General features: G+C 38.9%; 1 protein-coding gene across 5 annotated transcripts in view; it reads right to left on the bottom strand.

Moving 5' to 3' along the window:
• Positions 1–17,500, bottom strand: part of CHID1 (chitinase domain containing 1) — a 132,888-nt gene that overhangs the window by 103,284 nt on the left and 12,104 nt on the right. For all 5 annotated transcript variants that reach the window (XR_007243675.1, XM_048486687.1, XM_048486688.1 and 2 more), the window contains exons 5-8: positions 17,388–17,432; positions 14,798–14,904; positions 12,488–12,549; positions 3,228–3,320 (exon numbers count right to left, since the gene is read on the bottom strand). Coding sequence is in view for 4 of the 5 variants with exons in the window: in XM_048486687.1 (XP_048342644.1) it covers positions 3,228–3,320; positions 12,488–12,549; positions 14,798–14,904; positions 17,388–17,432 (307 nt within the window). In the remaining variant the exon portion in view is untranslated. The remainder of the gene's footprint in view (positions 1–3,227; positions 3,321–12,487; positions 12,550–14,797; positions 14,905–17,387; positions 17,433–17,500) is intronic.

The following is a 17,500-nucleotide window of genomic DNA, read 5'->3' on the forward strand; positions in this document are numbered from 1 at the left end:
GTCCAGCTGGTCTCTCACATTTCCTTTTCCATCTTCAAACATTAAACTGGAATTCTGCAGAGCCATTATGGGTGCATCTATCAGGGGTACCTGTAAAATCTCATTTGCATAATCAGGCATAGCATATAGTTTCTTAATTAATCATGGAAATTGTTGGTTGCCATAGGTTTTTTCCCATTCTGCCCTCATCTGTTTTTCAAAGAATTGTGGAATTTTTCTGAGTTGGTATTGGAGCAGAATTTCTTATGACTGGACTGAGTGACTGGTTTGGGTTTCTCTGACTCTTCCTGTGCTTCTGTAAACTAAAGAACTGCTAAGGTCTTGGATAACAGATATTGGTAATCCTCAGCCTTGGAAAACCTCAGCCTGCTCAAGCACTTGTATCTCCTCCTCTTGTTCATCCTCCAACAGAAACTTTCCCTCTTTCCTAGAGTCTGCTTCACTATCAGAGGAGGGAATATTATCTCTTATGGGGCAGCCTTGGTGGGCTGCTACTTCCCTGTGTCCCTTTCTGTGGGTGGTGTCTCTAATGGGGATGACAGACACGCTGGATCCTCAGAGCTAGTCCCAATGCCCAGCTGCTGGCAAAACAGCTCCATCTGCTGCTACACTGTATTCTTGAGAAAATCTCTAAAGTCAGGCCACCAGTACCTAAACCCCTGGGAGTCAAAGAAGCCCTCTGTCCCTCTGAGGCATTCAACGGTGCCTGCCTTGTCTCCGCTGCTGTTTCCGAGGCGGGAAAAGTTTCTATCAACCTGTAGCCTGTAATAGTTGTCCGAGTTATTGGTTAAGGCAGCCCTGTGGGTTGTGCCTACCAGAATTTGCAATGTAGTCACCTCAGGGAAAAATGGAGCCTGCATGTCATCCTCTGAAAGAAATTCATCCTGGGATGATCAGACAAAACTATCTGAGTCAGTGACTCACTTTCGTAACTTTCCTTTCCTAACCATTGGTAGCAAGAATGAAAAGGGGGGGGGGGGAGAGAGAGAGAAGGAATGGTAGAGTACTCATCAGAAGGAAGCAAAAGGTAGGTATAAGGCCGAGAAAAGCTTAGACAAGGCAGACAGCACAGGCACAAGATGTCTGCTCTACCTCTGGGCAGGAAAAGATTTGGAGGGGGAGGATCTCACAGGATACAGGAAGAAGACTCTTGCTCTTGTCTCCCTGGCAAAGAGGCAGGAATCACCCAAAAGATGTCCTACTACTAAGATGGAAAAAAGAAAGGGAAGATACTGTCAACTGAGCAGGTCCAAAAGCAGCACATACAGCTTAACTTAGATGCTTTTAAAAGATACATCCCTTAAAGACACAGGGTATAGTAATCAGGCATCTGTGGCCTGACCATGATTTTAAATGCTGCCTCCACACAGTTCAAAACTAATCACAATATTGATTGCAAGCAGATCTTCCAGACTATCAAAAGACAAATCCAACTTGACAGAAACATGTCCACTTCATTAAAAAGGGGTAACTTCAAATGTTGATGGCAATTATTAAAAAGTTCTCAGCATCATTAGTATCAACTAGCTGGCACCAGTACAGGCATCCATGCAGGGGCGTACCATTATAAAACAGGACCTGGGGCAAGTCCTGGGTGCCAAGTCCCCCCCCCACCAAGGCAGAGTTTATTCAGGCAGGAAAGGGAAGCCGGGGCCTTGGTGCAAATCTGCAGGCTCCAAGAGACAGCAGCATGCCTGAGAGATGCTGTAGAGGCCGCCCTGCCCCACTGTGGTGCCGAGAAGCACTTGGGCAGGAGGGAGATGAGCTGTAGGCAGGTGAGCTAGCAAGGCAGGTGAGCAGCATGAGCGGGCAAGCAGCAAGTGAGCAGGGCAGGGCAGGCAGGCAAGCAAGGTGGTGATGGTGGTGGTGGTGAGAAATGGCAAGTAAGGCAGGCAAGTGGCAGCAGTGGGGGTGCAAGTAGGGTGGGTGGACAAGCAAGGCAGATGGGTGGATGGCAAGTATGGCAGGCAAGCGGTAGCAGCAGGCAAGTGAGTAGGGTGAGCGAGCAGCAGCAGCGGGTAGGTTGCCATATGCACATCTCATGTGAGTGGCGCCTGGGACACGGACCCCCCTAAGGGATGCCATTGTATCCATGGAAATGACTAGCAGATTTGTATACAGCTAAGGAGGATTGTAAGGGTCTGTTACTCCAGTCATAAACAAGACTCAGGAATATTTCAAGAGCTTTATTGGAACTGTGGCATCCAAGGTTCAGGTAGCTGAAACTGAGGGGTTTGGCTCCCTGACCCCTGGTATATACGTTACAGTTTAGTTCAACCCCTGGTGTCCCCGCACCTTTGCATTCCCATAATATCAGCATGTGAAGGGACAGTGAGAACAACAGCATTGTTTGGTACAGACAAGTTTACTCCTCTAAGAATGCAGACAACAGTTAAGCTCTATTGAACTAGGTAAGGCAAGCAAAAGAGGGAGGCCCCTGTAGCCTTGAGCCATGATAATGGCTGGGCCATCTGCAGCTGGGCTGTGAACGTGCAAACTGTCAGGCCTGGCATGGCATGGCGCAGGCGTGGCAAGGATGAAGCTGTTTTGAACAGCTAAGGAAAACTTAGTTTAAACTAGCAACCATGCACCGTCTTTGTTACAAACCATCCATTGCTCGAAAGCAATTAACTGGTAAATATGGAACAGATGTGTGAGGTTTCAGATAAGCAACATAAGACTAACAGAACACCACCACTGACTATAGGTATGTACAAAGCATGAAATTATTAATCCAAGTAAGACTGAAAACCACCTTATAACTTAAGAAATGATCACACATTATATGCTAATTATTGTGAAATCAGCAAATGCATAAGTCTGTCTTTTTCAGACTGATGTATCCTTTCAAAACAGTTTAATACTAATGAGGGAAGTGCTTCATCTGGATTATTACAAAATGATTCACAGCCAAGTGGTCAAAAGCAATAACGTTTGATAAAAGCAAAAGAAAGTTCAACTAGATGAAGGTAACCAGACATTACAAAAAGTCTGCATGATCCTTGAATTGCCACATTTTTAACTTTCAATTAGCCAGTAACCAAGGGGTTACTTTTATTTTCCAAGGTATCTAGCACAACAGTTTTCTCCTGCAATATAGCAGGAGCATTTGCTTCATGTCTTAAGCTATATGTACACTGAGCTTTCAGCAACAATAAGCCCAAAATAGCATGAATGAAGCTGAAAATAGCATCCTCTGGGATTTCTACTGAAAATAAGATACTCACCCTGGCACAACAGCAGGAGGGATGACAAGTATGAGCTTAAGTCGGGCCTGATGCAGTGCTTCTGAGAGGTGGGTAAGCAAGTGAATTAGACCCCTGCAAGACAAAGGCAGCATTGAGACTGCAGGTTATTTTTGTTCTTTTTAAAAAAATCACAAAACAATACTTCTAATGTTAAGATTCTCAGTTTAAAATCTACAGTCAGGGGAATAACATCTTCCAAACTTCCATACTAAAGACACATTGCAACAGAGCTTAGCCCAGAATGCTCCAAGATGCATAGGATGCAATAAGAAAAAGAACACAGTAAAACAAAATAAAACCCACCAAAATGTTCACCTTTATTTTTGTTTTAGGAAGATAAACTAGGGGAAACAACTTGTCTATCAGGCAACAAACACAAGCCCCCTTTTTATTATGCAAGCACACAATTTCTTTCCAAGTTTCCTCAGGATTCTTTTTATCCTACTCATTACTTTTCTGGCTTGTGAGGAACAAGGATGCAAACAAGAACCTCAGAAAAAGTCAAAGACACAAGTAGACTTCCTATTCATAAAGCTGGGCCCCTTCCTAACTGCTGGAGGCAGCCACCATACTATATTAGCTGTACTATCCTCCCTTTCATTCTTCTAATTCTGTGTTTGCTGCTACTACACAGTAGATTTACAATTCTACACAATCAATGCAATATATTAGATACTTCTCACTGTTTATGACTTGTGAAAACAGTAATTAAGAAAGGTCAGTATATTAGATACTTTTAAGAATGAGAAGATGCAATGCTGAATTAAGGTAATGTAAGTATTTTGGAAGAAGATCAGTACACCACACTGAGTCTGTCTGGAACAGGGGTAGGGAACCTGCGGCTCTCCAGATGTTCAGGAACTACAATTCCCATCAGCCCCTACCAGCATGGCCAATTGGCCATGCTGACAGAGGCTGATGGGAATTGTAGTTCCTGAACATCTGGAGAGCCGCAGGTTCCCTACCCCTGGTCTGGAATATTGACCTTTAAAAGCCTATATGGCTTAGGGCGAGCATAGATTAAGGACTGCCCTCTCCCATTTGAACCTACTAGTCCACTCCTGTCATCTTTGGAGGCCATGCTTTGCGAGCTCCAGCTCTCTGAGACTAGACTGGTGGAAACCTAAGAGAAGGTCTTCTCAATCGTGACATAGGGAGATTGGTCTATATCCCCTTGTCATTGTTTTCTGCCAGAGAGTGAATACGTCTCTGTTCTGTCTTGCATATCCCCAGTATACTACTATTGGCTCCCCTCACTGGTTGTGTTGTATTTGTAGATCTACATGTTTTATGGCACTGTTAAATATTTTATATATACATTTTAGTGCTGCTTTAAATGTTTTAATACCTTGATGTTTACTACATTGGAGACCTTATTTGGTTGGAAAGGTGGCACAGATAGTTTAAAGAAATATTACTAATATTGAAATTATTGTGCTTTCAGACACATGCAGATAACAGGAGAAGGCAGTATCAGCAATCAAAACATTTAGCACTACTATTAGGGTTCCACAGAACATTATACTTCCCACTCGCACCTACTGAAACCACAAAAATATTTCAGCCTTGTTTCTCCCTGGGTGATTTTGTACTCATGGTGTCATAGGCTTTACTAAACTTGGCATGGTATACTTCATCCAATTTATGGCAAAGGCGAGAGAAGGATGGCAAGAGAAACAGCCAGAGCTTTTTAACTACTGGCAGACAAGCTTATCAAACCATCTCTCTGGCCCACGAGTATGTCACACATGTTTACTGGATTAGTAGATAATGCTCAGACTTCATTTAAGAGAAGTCTCATTATGTCATCCAAAATAGATTATATAAACCAAATGAGTGGCAATATTTTCTCACATTAACCACTGTCAATTTGGAAAGGAGAGGTGGGAAAGCATGGCACCACATTTTTAAAAGTATAATGAGCTAGGAGAAAACTCCTTCTTCATGCCAAAACACTGTTAAATATTCATTATGTACTTTGCCATTGTCAAATTCATCTTCACAGATCCCTCTAAGGCACAGGCCACTTTGACAATTTACTCTGAACCAATTAAGTGCTGCATATTTTTAAAAAATATTTTTGGCCGTAGTTGTCATAATAACCTTCAGAATCGGCAATACGTCTTTCTGTCCCCTCCACCGTTCCCTCCATTAACTATAGACAGATTTTGCTGTCACAGAACTGCTTCTGCACGGGCTAAAAACACAAAGCTTATCCAATGAACAGCATTTGTGACATGCCCTTCATTCAATGAATAGCCCAATCTTGATTTTAAAAAATCAAAGGAGATCTACAGTTCAAAAATATTTCTCAATGATCCTTTCACAGCCTATGTAATACCAAAGAAGGAAGCGACTTAACAGCAAGCCTTTAATTTATAGTTAAAATGTCCACAGCTCAGAACGCAGCACGGATGTGCCAGCAGAAGTTTAATTCTTTCACTCCCAAAGTTAATAAGATATCTGAAGGTCAAATGCAGTTATATCTGCAGTGTTTATGGAAGGTAGCACTTTCAAGTCATCTGTGTGATGGTAGCACCATCTACTGTCTGCTGTCTGCCTGTACAAACGCATGTGCCTTTGTATTGTCGAAGGCTTTTACGGCTGGATTCAACTGGTTCTGGAGGGTTTTCCGGGCTGTGTGGCCGTGGTCTGGTGGATTTTGTTCCTAACGTTTCGGCTGCATCTGTGGCTGGCATCTTCGGAGGTGTTTCACAGAGAAAAGTCTGTTTCTCACTGTGTAAGTGAGAAAGGAAAGTTTAGTGTGGTATATTGTCCATGTCCCAGGGTGTGCCTCATGTGCCTCTGTTCAAAATTATATGAGGCCTCCTTGGTGCAGTGAAATGTTTGAAATGGTAAGTGCTAATATTATTCATCTAATTGTTTGCAAAAAGAGATCTGAAAGGAACTGAAACCTTCACCTTCTGAGCAAATTAAGGCACTGTTTAGTACAACTGAAATTGGCTCACCTCAGAGCTAATTCATAAACCAGTGAGGTATAGTGGTTAAGAGCAGTGGACTCCAATCTGGAGATCCCAGTTGGATTCCCCATTCTTCCATATGAAGCCTGTTGGGTGAGCTTAGGATAGTCACAGTTCCCTCAGAACTTCCTCAGCCCCACCTACTTAACAAAGTGCCTATGATGGGGAAAGGAAGGAATTTGAGACTCCATGAAACAGAGAAAAGCAGGGTATAAGACCCACTTTTCTTCTAAGTTAATGTAACCCTGGTGACACACAAGATAAGACATCAGAGACCTGTAAGCCTTCATCTGTTTATCTATTTAATTCATTTATTCCCCAGATTTCTCCTCTAATGGGCACCTGAAGTGGCTTACATTATTCTCCTCTCCCTCATTTTACCCTCACAACATACCAGTGACATAGGTTAGGCTGAGGGAGTACGAATGGCCCAGTCACTCAGCAAGATTCCATGACACATGTGAGGATTAGAATGTGGGACTCACAGATACTAGATACACCACACTGGATCTCGTTGGAGAAAAACCCTATATTATGGGGAAGTGAGCAATAGCTCAGTGGTACAGCACATGCAATGCCATGCAGAGGATTCCAGGTCATGCAGATGATTCCAGGTCTAATTCCTAGCATCTCCAATGGAGTTATCTCAGGTAGCAGGGTTTGGGAAAGCCTCTTTTCCACCCAAGATGCTGGAGAGAAAAAGAGGAAGTGGACATATTTCCAGTCTCCCCACTACTCTACTGTGAAAATTGAGGCTCATGAATCTTCAGTAAAATCAGCATGCTCCAGGATGATCCTGACAGCTCAACATGTCAACATCAGTAAGACTCAACTCTCAGGACCAAAGGAAGCATTAAGGGTGGTCAATTCCAGTGTGCACTCCCCCATATACAGACACGGTGGAGGGGAAACATAGAAATAGAACAGCACTAAATGACCTGTTCAGGTGACCTTTAAAAGGAAAAAAAGCCTTTGTGTTAGATTTTTCAAAATCCAGTTCTTAGTAAAGAAAGATCAAGGAATTTACATATTTTCCTTTAATGAGAATTCTAGATATCTTACATATCACTGTTCTTAAAACAGGCTCATGCCTTTATCTGTACTGGATTTGTTCATGCAATTAAGAATCGTATGTGTACCCAGAGATAAAGAAGGCTATAGGTTTTGTCCCCATAACTGAGTGATTTTTGTTTTTGTTTTTAAAATATACAAGACGTAATAGTAAAATACATTATGAATTTTATCTTGGAAATAGTACTTCACTGTATTGTTAAATAAGCTTCTTCTTGGGGATGTAGATTGTTGTAGCATAACCCAATCTTGTCAGATCTCAGAAGCTAAGTTGGGGGGTACTTGGATGGGAGATCATCAAGGAAGACTTTGTATTGTATTTATAAGATTTAGCTTTTACTGTTTTATCACTGCTTTTAAAGATTTAGCCATTTTATGTTATATTATGTTTATTGTTGTACACCGCCCGGAGCCCCTCGGGGATAGGGCGGTATAAAAATCTAATAAAGAAAGAAAGAAAGAAAGAAAGAAAGAAAGAAAGAAAGAAAGAAAGAAAGAAAGAAAGAAAGAAAGAAAGAAAGAAAGAAAGAAAGAAAGAAAGAAAGAAAGAAAGAAAGAAAGAAAGAAAGAAAGAAAGAAAGAAAGAAAGAAAGTAAATGACAAACCACCTCCACTCAGTCACTTGCCATGAAAACCACATGGGTTCTCCAGAAGTTGGCTGAGCCTCAATGGAACTTTACACATACACAATCCTCTTCTCAATAGACATCAAACTGTAAATCAGACTATCCTTATAGTGAGTGAATATAGATTTCAGACACAAGTCAGACGTTAGCAACATAAGATAAATTTTGACGTGTTAAGAATTATCTTGAGTAAACAGTTTGATATTAACTCTCTGACCTCTTCCGCACTGGCCAATAAAGCCAGGTTGGGGGCGGGATAAACACCATTTTGGGCAGGAACTTTGCACGGTTCCCACCCTGCAAATGACTCTAAACTGCCCCAACCTGCCCCAGCAGTCTCGGAGCGGGTTATACGAGAATTGCTCAATGAGGGCCCAAATTCTTTTGTTTTACAGTGAAGCACAGCCGCAGCTGCGCGAACGGCTGCAGTTGTCAGCTGCTGTAAACAGACGAATTGCCCATGGAGCGATTCTCGCACAACCCCCTCCCCGGCTCCCATTCACAGAGCCACTGGAAAAGGGGCCATCCCATGGCCCAGGGGGTTGGCCCCGCCTGCGAAAGATGAGCGGGGATGAGGCAAGAAGCGGTGGGGAAGGGAACCATGCGAATTTGCGTCTGTGCGAGCATGTGCGAATAGTCCCGGGGCTCCACCGGAGTCAAGTACACAGGTGTTAGCCCACCTCCCCAGCCTGTGCAGAAGGGGCCTCTCTTTTCAACAAGATCCAAAACCTTTACCATTGCAAGAAGTTATGTATACAGTTCTGTGTCTAACTGTATCAAGATTGTTTCCCCAATAATATTTATTTCATCAAATACTGTATAAAATACTGTATAATACTGTATAAAAAGAGAATGTATCTAGAAAATACATTGAATAGCATGGCTACACTAGCATTTCCAGCAAATAAGGTTCAGCCAATGTGATATAAAATACAACTGCAACTCATTTTAATTAGAAAATATTTCAGAATCATGGATATTAAATTGTATTGAACTTCCCAGAGTTATCTTCAATCCTTACTGAGCATGAGAGATCCAAAATTGCTCTTATTCTCTATATAACCATTACAAGCACAAAGTCTCATCTTCTTATGCATCTAATCACCATACCTATAAAGCTGTTTCACAGGCTACTGATTCAAAATATTATTCTAAATAAACAAAGCTTAGCTATATCGTAGAAAATAATCCATGCATATTTTCGCTAGACACCCTTGGTAACTTTAAGATGTGTGGGTTTGCAGCATTTGCACTGAAATCTGACCTTACTCTCCACTCTTTACTTAAAATAAGGGCCTTTGCTATTGCTCACATGACTATTTATTCTAAATCATGGAACAATATTCCATAGAAAAGAACCCATTTTATCAGATTTATTATTCTCAACTGGCAGATTATGAACACACACTCTCTTTATAAACAAAATATAAAAGTAAGGAATGAGACCAGATGGAAAAATGCAAAAGGTACTTGCCTTGTATTTGTATCATGTTTATGTAATTTGTAAGGGTATAGGAGATGAGAATATTAACCATATGAACCAAGATTTTTTTATCTCTCTTCCAAAGCAGACTCTGAACAAGTTTTGCTTCCCCCTCCCCCCAAGCTAAGTTGCAAACTAGTGGGGCAAGGGAGAAATCAGAGGTGCCCTCTGGGACCGCCTCTCCCCATACTGCCCAAGTAGGTCCCTCCGTTCTTCGGAGGGGAACCTTTTGGTAATTCCTAGCCCAAAAACTGTCCGGCTGGCTTCAACAAAGGCCAGGGCCTTTTCAGTCCTGGCCTCTGCCTGGTAGAATATGCTCCCGACTGAGATCAGGGCCCTACAGGACTTGAGCAGTTTCTGCAGGGTCTATAAGACGGAGCTATTCCGCCAGGTTTTCCCTGGTGGCCAGCTGGATTAACATCTTTTTCTTAGCCTCCCGGAGGGGATATATCTGGCATTGGTTAAGTCGCCATCTTGGGTGGGGTTGTTTTAGAAGTTTTATATGATTGTTTTAATTGTATTTATTATGGTTTTATTGTTGTTATTTTGATGTTGTTTGCCATCCTGAGCCCTTTGGGGAAGAGCACAGTAAAAGTCTAATAAATAAATAAATAGGACCAAACTAAATCACAGATAACAGGGTACAGAGTTTTCCAAAAGATCAGAAGGGCTTCAGAAGGAGACTAAACTTCCTGCAAACTCTATTTGGGGAAGCTGCCTCTCTTCCCACTTTTTTCCAGGTGTTCAATAGGTCAATAGATCAGTCCCTTGATCCAGCTTTATATCTGAAATGAAGTGAAGGCAGAATGAACTTAACAGTGAACAGCTACATCTACAGCATGAGCAGAAAGAGTAGCTTAACTCAAGGATAAAGGAAAACCTTGCTGAAGGAGGTAAAAGAACTGAAAATTCATACTGAAGAGGACAAAGCTGTTAAAGCTGGACTTAATCTTCAAAAGCAAATTGTTCAGAGTATCAATCAAAGAGCTAATTATGGAAGAAGGAGAAATATTGACAGACAATACCAAAGAAAGGGCTGCAATGCCTGTCAGAAAACAGGAAAACTGCAATCATTGTTTAAATTGTGGAAGCTATGAGTTAGGGTGCCAAGCGAGAAGGTTGCCTCAAGAAAGCAATCAGGCAGAAATGGGTCACTTCCAAGGAACCAGGAGCAACCATGCAACACAATCCAAAACAAAAAATAACATATATCAAAAATCCCAAATCTGAGTGGTGACATATCAAATAACATGGCACAGAATGTCTGGAAGACCATTTATTCCTACCATCTCACTCTTCAGCTGAAACCTGAAATGATCAACACCATCAAAATAAATTCATTATTTCATGTTTCCTCAATCAGATCAATTTTGTGGGATGCAGCACAAAAGTACACACTATAACCAAGGAAGTTTTCCCCACACACTCCTTCCTGATCTTCATGAAAATTAGCTAAGACATTCTTTGTTCAGGATACCTGCTAGGTCACTCTCTTCCGTGTGATCTTATGCCTCTCAAGACTGGCCAGGGGTTAACCTCACATCTTCACCCTTCTCTGCTCCCTTCCCCACCTCCCAAGACCCACAAGGTGCCCCCAGCCTTGCAAGGACTGAAAACATGAGCTTCCTTTAGACTCCAGACATGCAAGAAGAACTGTGAGATCACCTGACTATAAATATCTCCGTAACAGCACTGCATCTCAGACTGCGCTCTCACTCCAGTGGGCCAATGATGCCTTCCCAACCTGACAGAGCAGACACCCAGCTGCCCCAAAGGAGCAGCCACCACCTCCACAGCAGCAGCAGCCTCCACAAAATGCCCCACACTTCTCTCTGGCTGGAAGCATGAGCTTGTTCTTCACGCAGCTGTGCAGACAGGCACGCAGGGATGGTATTCACTTTCAAGTGGTACCCACGGCATATCTGTCATACCTTTCTAACACAACTAAGAGATATCTCTGTGAGATGTGCTTCTCTCCATGGCACAGTGTGGAGTGTTTGTGTAGTTGTGTATTTGTTTTGTCCACCTCTTAGGTGGGAGGGGGAGCATGTGTCCAGATGGAATTAATTTGAGGTTGCAGTTACCAATTTGCAGATGCAGTTACCAATTTGCATTTGTATGCGTGAATCCTGGTGGACTGAATGTTTGTGGTTCATCTCAGAAATCAGAGTGAGATGAGGTGGTGGGGGGAAGAAGGGGAGAGGGAAGGAGTTTGTAGCATCTGCTGGATTGTTGAGTGGTGTTTGAAAAGTCCCAGACCACCACCACACAGTCTGAAAAACCCACAACATCCATAAGACATAAATCTTATATTCTGTCTGGAGTAAAGGCATTAAAGTAAAGCTGCTGCAGCAACAATGCTTTAAATGTTTCTCCTCAGGCAGCAATAGAAGCCATCAAAACTACTCTTTCAAGGAAGCTGACAGGCCCTTGGAGTCTGAATCTGAAAGGTAAGAGCAAACAAGAAGCAACGCCTTACTGCAGTGAAGATGGACTATGATGCCTCATTTGCTCAATATAGAGACCGCAAGAACGACTGGAGTCAAATTTGTCATGCAATGAGAGGTTGATTCGACAGTATGATTGATAAGAAAGAGGGAAGACAGAAAACTCAGAATAGACTTTTTATCATATGGACCTTTGGGAGGAAAAACACATATAAATGTTTTAAATAAATAACAAATATTTAACCTTCTATGGCCCTGACATCTGGGCCAACTGCCATCTAATGAGACTCGCCGTTCCTCCCTTTTGGGGGGGGAGGGAATTAAAGTTAGTATGCTGGACGCCACCCCCTCCCTTAGAGGGGGGGGAGGGAATTTTATAAATAGTTGCTGAACGCCATTCTTTTATTGTGTTGTATTAGCTGCTTTTAAATGTTTTAAATGTTTTAGTTACCTTACATTGTCATTTTTATGTTGCACACCGCCCAGAGCCCTTCAGGGATGGGGCAGTATAAAAGTTTAAGAAATAAATAAAATAAAATAAATAAATAAACTTATACAAAAATCACAAGCATTTAAGTAACAATTGCTTTTGACACAAGAGTGTTTTTTTAAACCATCTAAATGTACTTACGTGTGCTTTTGATTTCCTAGCTGGCTCCAAACTTCAACTACAAAGCCATCAAAATTTTCATTCTAGAACAAATATAATTATAAATATATTAGAGACAAATATCATTGAAGCAGATACTTATTTTGACTCCATCAGTTTTAGACTGCTTGCAAAACCTTTCGTTTACTCTAGCTTTTGCATGTTATCTTAGTTGGAGCACTGCTTTTTTTGGTGTACTGTGTACTGGATAACTAAGTTTATCAATTTTAAGTTTTGTGCGCTTGTAAAATGACTATATGCATTTTAATTGATTCAACTAATTTTATATATAGGTAACCATGCTAGTGAGATGTGCAGTGCATCATCATACCAGCATTTTTGTGCATCTAAAATTAATATAGATGCTCCATACATGTAATTGACAGAAAACTATTTGTGTATTGAAAACATTTTTCCTATCCTGCCTTTCCTAATTGGACTCTGATTGGCTAACAGGTTACAAGGACAAAAATTATAACAGTCTAACAAAACTGAAACATACATTGAAAACACATATTTACTACTTCTGTTTCTGTTTTCTGTTCTAATAATATTTTATATAGTTTACTAATTATTTTTGCATTGTTCATAGTCGTTATTCTATCAAACTCATTCCATGTTGTTGATAGTCCCCATTTCACCAAATCACTTTTCATATTGTCCTGTGTTTGTAGGTAAGTATACCACTGACAGACTTGACCGTTAAATGTTATATGCTCCCTGGGTTTCAAAATTATTTTACTTTGTTTTATTTCTATTATTTCTTGATAACTTGGCCAATTTTTGCCTTCATTATAATATTTTATCTGAAGTGCTTCTATCGTGGATGAACTATATTAATAAAATAATTATGTTTTGATTTCATTGGTTAATACTAAAGAGAAAACTAACTTAAAAAGGTGTACTAGAGAATCATAACTCTATTCGTTAAGAATGGTGGTTGAGATATGTTAAGATATGTTAGTTACATTAAGTAAGGAAAGTTAAGGTAAGTTAGTTAAGATAAGTTGGGAGAAGTATTATTTGAGTTTGACATGTTTTTGGAATTCTACACTTTGACAGATAGTCAAAAAAGATATGTAACATTTATCAAGATGGGAATGAACAATTATATTGTGATATATACTGATGGAGATGAATGTAACCAATATTCTCTCTTCTTGTGTATGTTCACCTTTTAAAATGAATAAATAAACTTTTAAAATAAAAAAGGAAATATACATATTTAGGACTCAGTATTTAAAATATACAAGAATTACAAACACATATTGTTAATACACAGAATTAAAACAAGCAGTGTCAACTCATCTGAAATAATTTACCATATGATCTCTGGAATAAGACTGCCTACGTTACATGGCTTCCTAAATAAAGCAACAGAAGGTCCCTCCTCACCCACTCTAATAGGTCCTTCCAAAGGACTGGGCCTACTACAGAAAAAGCCCATGATCCTGTTGTAGCTGTTTGAACAATCCCAAGGGAGGTCACATTTATATTTAAAAATACTATGAACTGGAAATTGGATTTGGTTCATCACGAAGTTTTTGCAAGAAGACCCTGTTATTCAGTTGAATTCAGAAAGACTATCAGTCGCAAGTCTGTCCACTTTTATACATAGCTGTATAAATCTTTGTTGAATTGTTCTGTAGGTTAGTGTTCTTTTTTATAACAAATGATTTTATTAGTTTTAAAACACAGAACAGAAATTACATTCATAGCATATCTTAGCATAATTTTTAAAAAGTTACAGATCGCATTCATTGAATTAAATCTTTATAATATAAAGTGAGACAACTCTCGTGTCCCTCTCTTATAATTTATGACTTCTTTTTTGAGGGGAAAACTTCCATCTCAGTAGTTGACTTGGTATGAAATCCATTTGTCACCGGTGTAGGTTAGTGTTCTGACTGAAAGAAATTCTGTTTAAATTAATTTACCTTACAAGTTTAGCCCCGAATTTATCCCCATAGAACTCACACAGGACTAGGTTATACTAATAACTAAATGACATATTTAACATACAGAAATCACATTTTATTCACATTTGGATTAGATACAACATTAATGCATTGTTGAAGGTTTTCATGTCCAGAATTAACTGATTGTTCTGGGTTTTCCAGGCTGTGTTGCCATGGTCTGGTAGTTTTAGTTCCTAATGTTTTGCCTGCATCTATGGCTAGAATCCATACATCATTAAATTCTTAGCCTCAAACATAATAAAATAAGTGTTTTCTTAGACCAAACACAGTTTTGAAATTGCATCGCATCATTTCTGACAACAATGAGTTTTACCTCGGCCACTTGAACCATAGTACCGGAAAGCTCTTCTATTTCATCTTCACTGCCAAAGACACTCTCAAAGTCTTGGTAAGTCCAGCCTTCAAATAAAACTCTTGGCACTATGGATTAAAAAAGGAGAGAGGGGGAAAATACTATAGAAGTAACCACTGATTCCTTACACAATTAAGAAAGTTAATACTTTAAAAATTAAAATTATGAATAATGATTAATAATAGTTTCCTAAAACATGATCGTTAGCTTCAGCTTTCTCCAGCCATCTACCACAACTTTTTCAATGTTTATGAAGATCAGTGTGGTAAAGCATCTCAAAGACTAAAAGATTTTTGTGGAATTTTCCATAAATCAAAGTTTACAAGTTTCATCTCAACCAGTTCATGAAAGCTTCTATTACAACACATTTTAATTTTTAAGATGCTGAAACAGCCTTAAAATCTAAGCATATTGTTTATTCTTCATAACTGTTGCAAAAATCAAGTCAGATTATTGTCTTCAATATGCCTATAATGTAACATATGATGCAACCATTTGTACAGAGGCCAAAATTACATCATTATTTTGCTTTGAAGCAGGAGGGAAGATGAATGTATTGCTCAGAATGTTATTTCTGTTCCGAGCAATATTGATATTGACAAATGAGACTTTATTTAAACAATGGCAGAAGGATATATCAGACTCTGGCATGGGAAAAAAACTCAGATTAACTATAACATACTGCAATATGCAAAAGAAAGAGGAAGTCTAAGTCTACCAGATTTGAAATTATACTTTGCGGCTTTTTGTTTGGTTGAAAGAATAGATTCTGTTAGTAGAAGATTGCTGGATCTAGAAGGGCATGATTTGAGATTTGGAAGGCATGACTGTTTATGGTATCATAATGTTAAGGTTAATTAAAATTTTAATAATCATTATATTAGGCAAGTCATTCTGAGAATATGGGACAAGTTCAAACCTAGACTATGTTTTTTAAAAAAAAACCTCAGAGGTTGGCTGTCACCACATGAAGCATTCTATGGACCGGAAATGATATTTGGAAAGAAATAGATATTATATCAAGACATCCTAGACTTCTCAGAAGAACGTAAAATGAAATCAAGAGAACATCTATTAGAAGATATTACTTGTGAGAGGTTTGAATACACAATTATTAAAGAAATTTAAAATAGATAAAAGATTTCATGATTTGATGATTCTTAGACTGAATTTGAAGTGGAACTATGCATAAATGATAATCATGTTACTCTTGTTAAGATCTGAAATAGAAAGAGAACAAGTGAAAGATTGTAAAAGGGTCATTAATTTTGGACATCATATACAAACAGAACAATGGGCATATGTGGTCAAAGGAGCTTAAATTTACATGTTCCAATCTGCAGGACAATTTTTATAAAATGATGTATCATTGGTACTTGTCACTGGAAAAAGTGGCAAAGATGTACAAAAATGTTTTGAATGAATATAGGAAATGTGATCTTCATGAAGGATCTTTTTATCATTTATGGTGAAGTTGTAACAACGCTAAAAAAAATTGGATACAAATACATTCAATGGTTCAAAAGATCTTAAAGACTAATATACAAATAAAACCAGGGGCTTTTCTTTTGGGACTTATAGTCAGACAACTTGAAAAAAATGGAACTTTGTTTTTATATGTAACAGTAGCAGCAAGAATATTATATGCACAAAAATGGAAAATGCCATCTATACCTATAATAGAAGAATGTTATTGGAGTTGGTGTGGATGGCTAAATTTACTTCTTTAATTAGATAAAAGAACTTATCTAAATTTTTCGACAGTTGGAAAACCAAGATAAACTTCTTGCTTAAAACAGAAAAAATGGGTTGATATGAAGATTTCAAGAATAGAAGAGTACAAAAATAAGAACTAACAGAGAAAAGCATGAAACTTATTAGCAACTGTAACTGAGAATTATTTTATAAAGTTAATTAAAGAGCAAGTAGTAATTTCTGAAGTGTGTTAACACTCAGTACAGATGAAATCAGGAGCCCTTTTGATAATTTTTTTGGTATTTTTTCTCTCTTTTTGTTTGTAAGCTTTTAAAGTTTTGATAATAAAAAACTTTTAAAAAAGAAAATCAAATTTTGTGTTCCTTTGTATACAGGTCTTCACATAGTATTATATATTTATTTTGACTTACAGTCGGTCTCCACATAAGAGTGCAATCTAGGTGAGTGGAGTGGGAATATTCACCCTTCACTCCACAAGAACAAGGTATTTGAAACAATCAGGTATCTAAATTGAGCCTTAGAATATTATGGAAACAGTGTGATATATAACAATAACAAAGGTACATTTTCCCCAATTTTCTTAACGAGAAAGCTACAAAAGTCTTCCTTTTAAAAAACTTCTTCAACCATAGAGCACTAACAAGATAACCATTTTAATTCTGAAACTATAAGAACAGCAGTACCAGCACATTTATCCATTTTGTTTATTATTTGGAGATGATCTAGGTTAAACTTAAATGAAGTAGTCCATCAATAATTGTAATTAATTATTTCTAGAAGAAAATGTCTTCCCTAACTCCAGAACTCAAATATGAAACTATAATTCCAGAGTCACCTATTTTGATGCTTTTGGCATTCTTCTTGACCTCTTTCATCCAGCCTGTCAGAAGACAAAACATGAAGATTAATAATTACAAGAGCCACATCTTCCAACATAGATACATCTTC

The sequence above is a fragment of the Sphaerodactylus townsendi genome, linkage group LG02 (genome assembly GCF_021028975.2).
Source record: "Sphaerodactylus townsendi isolate TG3544 linkage group LG02, MPM_Stown_v2.3, whole genome shotgun sequence".
Lineage (NCBI taxonomy): Eukaryota > Metazoa > Chordata > Lepidosauria > Squamata > Sphaerodactylidae > Sphaerodactylus > Sphaerodactylus townsendi.